General features: G+C 44.1%; 1 protein-coding gene across 11 annotated transcripts in view; it reads right to left on the bottom strand.

The window, feature by feature from the left end:
• The window catches only part of MCF2L2 (MCF.2 cell line derived transforming sequence-like 2), a 178,246-nt gene that overhangs the window by 91,965 nt on the left and 76,806 nt on the right, over positions 1-9,475 (bottom strand). For all 11 annotated transcript variants that reach the window (XM_074591573.1, XM_074591577.1, XM_074591574.1 and 8 more), the window contains one exon: positions 922-1,025. In XM_074591573.1, coding sequence (XP_074447674.1) covers positions 922-1,025 — 104 coding nt within the window. The remainder of the gene's footprint in view (positions 1-921; positions 1,026-9,475) is intronic.

The following is a 9,475-nucleotide window of genomic DNA, read 5'->3' as shown; positions in this document are numbered from 1 at the left end:
CTGGTCTCTGAAAACGGCTATTTTGGCTAGCTTGGGCAAATGAGAGGTTTCAGCATGCAGCTGCACTTCATCTTAGTGACAAGAATTGCAGATGAATGAAGTTTCTGGTTCCTTCTGTTTCCAGTCTTAAAATACCGCAGGCGGGCCCAGGGGCTGCCCTGCTCTGCCAGCTTCGTGTCCCAGCCACTCCGCGGCTCCAACAAGAGACTGCTGTAAGGGCTGGGCTCCAAAACACCTCAGCTTGGGAACAGGGAGGGAAGGAGAAGGGTGCCCGGAGTCCTAAACAGAATCTTGCTGCAGAAACGCTAATGCAACAAATCTCATCACAGAGACACAAAAGCAAAACGCATTTCCCTGAACGTTCTTTGCCCATGCAGCAACAGGTAACAATGGAATTTTGTTTAGGTTTTTGTTGGTTGGTTATTGGGTTGGTTTTTAATATTAAATGTCTAGTCTTTCCTCCTTTGTGTAGAGACTACTCTTAGAAAATATTTAAATGAGGAAAAAAATATAACTTTGTAAAACCCTGAACATAACACATCTTAAGTTCAGAGGAGCTGGAATAAGATTCCAGTTTTAGAAAGAAAACATTCATACGCTCTAAGGAAGGACGGGCACTTAGGATGCACTTTAATGTATTATTGTTGGACATTCCCTCCACTTTTCCCCTTTCATTATTTCAAAGTGATTTCTACTTTAGTGTAACTTGGTTTTCCATGTACCTGAGCATAAATCTTTTAACACTGTCATCTGAGTAACTTTCAAACTGCAACACGAAGTGTAAAAAAAAAAAAGCTTAGCAGAGAATGAAATTGTAAACGTTTGATTTTTTAATTCCAAGTATAAATATATAAACCTATATTTATATTGTTTTGAGTTCTCTCACAATATGGGGTGTCCCCAAAACACAGACACTCCTACCTTAATTCCACCTTTAGTCTTCTTAATGTTTTTCTTTTTTGATAATTCAACTTCAGAAATGGACTTTGGGGGACAGGAAATTTCTGTGGACCTCCTGTTGGCAGCTGAAGGAGTCAAAAAGAAAGTCACATTAGAAAATGTGTGCTAGAAGTTGAAATACTACTTCCTAATGCAGGCAACGAGCAAAGTTCCCGTCACATCCGTGGTAACTGGGACCAGCCTTGGAGAACTGAATTGTGGCTGGTGAAGGACCAGCTGGCACAAGGGATGGGCCATGTTCAGTGCCCCACTGTGTCTCCAATGGGCTCTTACAGCTCCACGCCGTAACGTCAGCTTTGCTGTGGCGTCCTCCCTGGCAACCACCTTCAGGGTAACCCAGCAAATGTCAGCCGGCTCTACCAACACTTGCGTAGTTTTTCAGCTCAGGTGTTGTGACTTGTATGGGTTCCCAAAGAAGGGAGATTTTGGTTCTGGTAATGGTTTGTTTGTGTCAGATGATAAAGGATTGTTCCCTATAAGGTTTCATCACATGAAGAAGTCTCAAGAGTAATCACACAGGTGTTCAACAAGTCACTGTGGCCATGTATGTAATGACAGGGAATCTGAGGAAGTGATTTCAGAATCAACCACAGCTGACCATGAGCTGTCTAACGCTACTAGAAAATCCTCCTTAGCAACGTAGCCACTTACCCCGTGCTGTCCAAAGCAAAGGCTTAGAGTGAGCTATGAGACGGGGAGGCACACGTTTGGCTTGAGTAGAAAATCATCTCTGTTACATTTTGGATCTGTTTTAAATTGATGAGTTCACAGTTACAGAAGCACAAGGCAAACAGTGCTCTCCTTGTGCTTAGTTGCTGAATTGATACAGGCAACCACGTGTGTCATGGTAAAACCAAGTGTGAATACCTGATGAAATTATGAAAGACTCTGGGTCGGGCACCAAGGAACGAAATTGTTGCAATTCTGAGATTAGGTCCTTTTCAGTTCTATTCTGGGGAAACTTTCTAAATGAACTGTTCCAAAAATAAAAGCTGGTGTTTTCAAATGCGTACAGTAACGTTCTGTTCAAAATGGTTTCACCAAGTTTAATGTCTTGCGGAGTTGAGACTCTTGGCTGTAACTAATACCTTTTTATTCTCTGGGAGAAGCTGAGGGATGTAATAAAAAAAGATGCAGACATCTTTGAACAGGGAGGATGTTAACAGATTTTTCAAATGCCCTTGTCATTAAATTCTTTTAATGTAATTAAAAAAAAAAAGAAAAAAAGGCATAGAAACACCCCAAATTATATGCAGTTAAAAAGACAACATATCATTTTCACAGACAATAATATATCCTGTGTCTTTTCAGCTGCCTTATCATGCGGCTGGGAAGAGCATTAATTAAAGCAGCTTCTCTCCTACTCTTTCCTAAATCTTCCTGTTTTACCCCATGCCGAATGACACGAGGACTTGGCAACGTCCATCGCACGCCTATTACTGCCTCACAATGGCTCCGTATTAGAAACCTGCTCAACGGAACAGCAAAGTCTGGCCGGCACCAGCAGCTGGAATCAACGAGCAGAAGGTTCTTCTGGTTCCCAGGACTGAGCCGAAATGCAAACATCGACTCTATTTGGTTCTTCCAGCACTCACCCTCAGAACATACAGCAGGGGGGTGGTTTGATTTTGAGCACTACTTTCAGCAGATGCCTTTTTCCCATCCCCAAGAGAGCTTTCCATGAAGTAGTAATTGTTCTCTCAAAGGTATTGTTATTTCACCCAAAAAAGTGGTGTACTGACATCTTGAAACGAAGGTGGAGAAAAAAGCAAGATGAAGCAAATATAAGCTATTTGTCCTTATTGTCAAAGTTCTTCATACCTTTCTAATCTGCCGGGAGGATGATTTCTACCTTTGGCAAAACCAGAATACCAACCTTCATCAACTATTTGATAAATTTTCAGACAGGCTCTTTTATGTTTTTCCCCATGAATCCCTGAGTAAAGTGGTTATAAACATCAGCAAATCCACTCTTTTCCATATTAATGCATCCTGAAATTCTATTGAGCCTTAAGTTCTCATCTACCACAACCTTGACAAGACGCAGGCTGTGATCATACTTATCACAATAACAATATTCTGTCCTGGAGCTTCTCCCAACTATCTCTCATTCATACCTTGAAAAATCAGCATTTAAAAAAAACCAAAACAATCTAAGACTTGATCAGAAAAATCCCAACTCAATTAAAAAACCCCAAGACATTGTTTCGTTCTCTTCCCCGCATGCTTGCCAGGCCAATCCTGACCCCCCCAGATAGGCTGCCAGTGTTCAGTTACCCCATCTAAATCTGAGTTCAGTCCGTTGGATTGCTCTACAAAGCTAATTCCCAAGTTGTATATGACTGGATGTGTTATTAAAAGCAATGGAAGCAAAGGAAATCACTTCAGGAAACACGAGAACTTTTGCTTAGAACAGCGTGGTCAGCAATACCAAGTTGTTTGACCTGTTTGTTAACCAGAAAACTCTCTGACTTGAAGGCGTGGTTGATGCTGGTGGGCAATCCTGGCCGAAAGCAGTCAGCAGAAAGGATGGAAATCCCTTATGACTCCAATGTCTGGATCACACCCTGCAAACTCGGAGAGCTCCAGGTGACCCAGGAATGACAGCGCTGGCCGGTTTAAGTGAAAGATGACGCATTCACAGAAAGCCCAAGCGCAGATGCTCCTTGACCCAGCACGTTACCCCGGTCGGTTTATTACCTTACTCGGCTTCATCAATATGCCACGTGTCAGAAAGAAGGTGGCAGATACAAGATAAGGAAACAGTCAAATCCAACCGCTCGTATTTCAGGGGTGAATTTGATTCAGATCAACACAGCAAACTTTCCCCTTCCAATTTGACCCAGAAATGAATTGAAAACCAGAAGGAATCTGGTTTTGGTTATGCTCCAGAGTATTTTTGAGTTACTGGATGGCCCGTGTTCAGAGACTGCTGCATGTCACTCCAGTTAAGTAGTTTCTGCAGTCATTTAGAAAGAAGCAGCTAAGTACTCTGGAACTGTAAATATTTTATAAGGGAAACTCCCTCACAAAATTCAGTACGGTTGGCCATTTCGAGGTCATTACTGTATTGCCGAGGAAGCCGAAGGTGATGGTGTTCAACTGCCTACTGGAAGAACAAAGGCCCGGGAACAAAGGCAAACTAGACCTACAAACAATCTCCCATCTGCATGGTTTCAAGATTGTTTTCATCCTGTTGTTTCACAGTACTCCCCTGGATAATGAGTAATGAAGAATTCATTTTGAATTCGTTAGTATTTTACATTGCTTGATGCTTTTAAAGCAAATATAGTTAAAGGGCATTGTATGCGGAGGTAAACTTTTTATTGAAAGGATGTTTACAGTAAAGCAGGGTTTGGGCCTATCACTCGCATTCACCTGGAGCACCACTGTGCTTCTCCCGTGGGGCTTTAGGACAGAGCTCACTAGTTTTTTATGAACATGTTGGATGATAAATATGGAATTAGAATTTTATTACCTAGCCTGCCGCAAGGGGTAAGGTGGGCTGTACTGTCCCTAAAGCTGCTAGGAAAGGGCATGCGCTCAGTGTTGCTTCACAGACTCTCCAGCACTGGAATAAATTCAGTGAGGACAACTTGCTGTGCTGCCCGTGGGGCAAGGCTGTGGTTTCATGCAAGGTCCAGGCACCATCTCCCAGGAGCTCGTGTCTCGCAGCGGGTTACATCGCACAGGGAGGCACAACCAGAACTGTGCGCAGCTCCCGGCACTCGGAGAGAGCTGGGTTAGTCCATCCAGGTACCTGGGCTCCCCTTTGCTCCTGCCAGAGCGAATGTAACTCAGTGGCTAGCACCAGACAGGCTCTGTAGCCAAGGTCTATGATGCAGACCCAGCACTTGAAGGTATTCACAGCGCCCCTCAGTAAGAGCCATGCTTTACATTCAGGTCCTGGGTGAACTTCCCAATCCCAACGTGCGTCCCCATCTGGTTTCTGTGGGAGAGTTTGTCCATTCTCACTAGTCACCTACAGCAGAATCGAAGTCAGGCTAAAGTGTTTATTTTGGGCTCGCAGCTCGTGCTTTGCCCCAGGAACGTGAGTTTGAAGAGAATTAATTATTTAATAGCGGTTTTGAATGCTGATGATGACAAAACAGCATGCTTAGTCAGCTAAAGAAACACCGGAGCATCTAAGGTTTATCATTTAGTGACTTAATACAGAAAGTCTTTTCCATTCTTAGGCAATATAATCTATACTTCTTTGCTCTAGCAAAATTGCGGTTAAGCCCCTTGAAAATCCGCCCATATAAGCAGCACAGAGCAAGGCCCTGTATGTGGAATATTATTCTGGAAGGAGACACGCTACTTGGTTTCCTTGGACTTGCCCAAGCACGCTAGCAGCCCTACAGCCACAAAATTGAAAGCATCTTTTCCTTTTCTCTACTTCGTTTATAGAAATATCTCGAACTATAGAAACGGGTGGTTTCCCAAAACCATTAATGAAAATCACATGCACCATCTTTTCTGAGTCAGCTGATGTCCATGCAGCCTCCCTTCTCCCGCACACAGCCCCTGACTCTTGCAAGACATTCTTCTTTTATCCTCTATCCAGCTGTTATTAGTTAGTGCGTGTTATGTGTTAGCGACTGTGAGGAATGCTGGAATGGACCCAACGAGCAGTCCTATACATTTATCTGAGATGGAACCAGTTTAATTTTTATTATTTAAAGAATTGAAAAGGCTCCAGCTGTGTTCCTCCATACGAATTTCATGTTCCCAGTTGGCTAAGATGCCTGTAGGGTGAGTCATGGATTTTGTATGTACAATGTGCTGTTAAACATGTTATTTGCTTAATGAGCTCCAGAAATTTTGACATCGCTGCTCCTGTATTTCACATTTATGTTGCACACAAAGAAATCCCTAGGTGAATACTTTATAGCATTTAGAAGATGAGAGATGCCAGAAGCAAAGCTACATGTGCAACCCTAATTTTGCCCCTTCCCTGCTACGACATCTTGGTCTACCCTCCTCTAAGAATCCTTTCCTCATTCAGTACGTGGAATCAAAACCACTTAATTCATGAGCAGCTATTCACTATTTTGATGTATCTGTATTTCTCAGTGGGGACCCAGAGCCTTGCTATCCATATGCTACTTAAATCCCTGCTCTGAAAACGATTGTCTTTTTTTTTTCCTAATGGTCCTTTACAATTCAAGTGCTTCATAAATACTTACTGAGCTGTTCTCACAACATTTCTCAGAGGTAACAGGCTGTTATCAACCACCCTGAGAGCTCCGAGTTCCACAGATAAAGATCAAAAGAGAATAGCTACTTTGGGAGACCAACTTGACATTTTGAGAACTGAATTTTCAGATTACCGAGTATTAAATGCCACTTCACATGTTCAAGAGCACATGCCCTGCCCAGTCTTTCACTGTTCTTTCAATGTAGATTTCTTTACGTAGTTGCATAAGTTATTAAAAACAACCCCCCCTCCCCAAATTGCACTAAATTGAATCACATAAACCGGGTTTTTAACAGGGTCAAAACCTCTTCGCTTACTGCACCAGCTTCTCCTTCCCGTGTCAGCAGGAGTGAAAGCAGCAGTAAGCAGCCACAGCTCCAGGGCTGACACCAGAATAGCTGAAACCCATCTGAACTGGGGCTGGTGCCGCTCTCCCCTTCCTCCTCCGAACTGGGCCTGGTGCCGCTCTCCCCTTCCTCCTCCGAACTGGGCCTGGTGCCGCTCTCCCCTTCCTCCTCCGAACTGAGCCTGGTGCCGCTCTCCCCTTCCTCCTCCGAACTGGGGCTGGTGCCGCTCTCCCCTTCCTCCTCCGAACTGGGGCTGGTGCCGCTCTCCCCTTCCTCCTCCGAACTGGGGCTGGTGCCGCTCTCCCCTTCCTCCCAGCCTTTGCCCACACACTTCTGTCTCCTTTCTTGTCAGCACTGCTCTTCACTGAACTGGATGATAAGGAGCTGAACTAGCCAAAACAAACCAAATCACCCCCCAGGGTGGCCATTTTCAGTTCCCTGCTTTGTTCCCACTGGTTATGTGAGCGCCGAGGGAAAGCGGGGTCACACGCTGCTGTGCGGGGCAAAGAGAGCGAGGGAGACTCCCACAGCCCCGCATTAAGAAGGGCTTAAGCCGCTGCAAAATCATGCTGTAATGAAACAAGCAGTGCAGGGGATGAGAAACATATTGTGTCTCTTGGTCCCAAAGATTTTTGCTGACAACAAAGGAAATGAGACTACAGGAGCCAAACTGTAGCAAGTTCATACATAATGAATGTGTATGAGCTGAGATTCCCCCCCCCCACAAGCGCTTACAATACTGCCTAATCTGGACACTTTAGGAAGGGACAAAACTATTTTGTACTGCTGTGTTCCAGTTCTCACCACAAAGGTAACTGCAAGACGACAACTTTCCTAGCTTTGTTCACTGAGATGCCCAAACTATTTTTACTGAAGTGTTCCAAGAAAGTGTCATGCTGAAGAAGATAGCCTTTGGGAAAGTTTCATTTCAGAGTGAGAGTTTGGGACAGTTACAAGCAAATGGAAATAGAAAAATGCTAACTACAGTCATCCCTAATAGCTTCTGTTATCCTTTACAGCTCTGTGGCTTACCCTGCTGTGCCTGACGGCGACGGGCAGTACTGGCTTTAACTTTGTGGATTTATCCCAATCCACTCCAGCCAAGGAGTTTTGTACAGAAACACAGTCTGCAAACATGTAGTCAAATAACCAAAAGTGATGCCCTCCAAAGTGAGCAAGAGCAAAGGAACTTCCCCCAGCACATACAGGGGCGAGTTTAGCCGTCAGCAGTATTCACACAGCTTCCAGCGGGACTAAGCAGAGCTCTCCTTGAAATAAGGCGTCGTATATACTACTAAAATATTTTCAAGGCACTTGTTATAAAAGGGTCAGCAGAGGGTTTTCTGCCTTTTCTGGGTTGATCTGTGAATAATATTTAATCAGATTCCCACAGCTAAAATGCGCATCAAGTCCAGCTAGCATAAACTTTGGAGCATCATGATAATTCCAGTACTAGTTTTTCAGTGTTGAACAGGCCTGTCCCCTGTCCCTGCAAAATTTACAAGTTCCTTTGTGAAACCAAAAGCTTCAAGCAAAAGCGGAATGAATTTAAAATTTTGCTTCAGAATTTCCAGACCCACTGAAAAGCACTGGGTGAGGGAGAGTTTCCACTGCAGCTCTGAGCTGCCTTTCTGGATCTTCACTGGGTAAGACTTTGCCAAGAGTCACCAGAGACCCTAAGGACACAGACCTAAGAAACTGTCACAGCCGTTTCCCTGACAGAAACCTGCCCTTTCTGGCAGCTCTGGGGCCAGCTCTGCCTGTATGCACCTAGGTACATGTCCACCTGGAACAGAGACTCACAGTTACAACAACGGAGGATTTCATGCCTGAGCCTTCGCATCTGTTAAGATTTTTCCATTAGCACCCTGAATTGGATTGAATTTTCCCTACCACTCCTTGTTAGGGAAATGGAGAGTCAGCAAATAGAAACAAAACAAAATAAAACCCATTCTGGAACGAATGCAACTTTTTTTCCTTTCAAAGGCAACCATTGCGATGCTGCGGTGGTATTGTTACACCTGCTGCCTGGGGGCAAAAGCCTTTCTTTCTGGTCTTCTATTTCTGTTTACCACATTTATTGCCATTGCCTGCCTTGGTATTTACACAGCCTAGGAACATCATGTTTTGCTGTTGCCATATTCTATTTTGCACGGTTTTAGAAATATTCAGGTAACAAATAACAATGAGTTATACGGCATCTGTTTCAAGAAGGTGCTCTCAGCCTCTTTCATTTTTCCAAGATGCTGCTCAATAAATTGTCCCCATAAATAAATGCCGATTCCGCATTGATGCTGTGAACGTGAAGAAAGGGCACCGAGGAACGTCCAGAAGAGGACAGCTTCAGGAACAGAATTTCACAGCCTCATTTTCAAGGCTGGGAATAGGACTCCGTGTCCCTGTTCCTATTCTCAGCCACACGTCACTCAGACTGTGGAACTCCTTGGTGAATCACTCGGCTTATCTGTGCTTCAGTTTTCTTTCTGATAAACAGGGAGGTTAAAATACTTACCAGTACTTGCCAAATGCTTTGGCATTCTGAGGGAAAGGGCGCTCAGGAAATTCAAAGTATAACTCTTTGTAGTGGACAGTTGGGTAATACCAGAGGATGCCATTACACAGTAGATTTAAACATACATGTACAGTTCACGGCAGTTAAAGTAACTGGTTTTGAGCCCCAGGATAAGCTGCAGATAGTCAGGGACTTCTGTTTCTTTGTACAGAGGTACTCTAGGTGAGTCATCTTCAGGCACAAAGAATGCAAATGAGATGCCATAGTCATCTAATCAACGTCTGAACAGGACTGCGTTGCGCTTCACATCTCCTCAGAGAACAACTGCAGCAACATTTTAAAATAAATTTCAGCTACCTGTTAGTTTGCAACAGCACATCAGAGGCTAACCTTTGTCACACAGTTACCCTGTATTGGGTTTTATAACACTGAACGGCAGAGCAAGGGAGCATCTCA

Source organism: Larus michahellis, chromosome 6, assembly GCF_964199755.1.
Source record: "Larus michahellis chromosome 6, bLarMic1.1, whole genome shotgun sequence".
Lineage (NCBI taxonomy): Eukaryota > Metazoa > Chordata > Aves > Charadriiformes > Laridae > Larus > Larus michahellis.
Note: the sequence above shows the minus strand (reverse complement) of the source record. Positions and strands in the feature narration are given on the sequence as shown.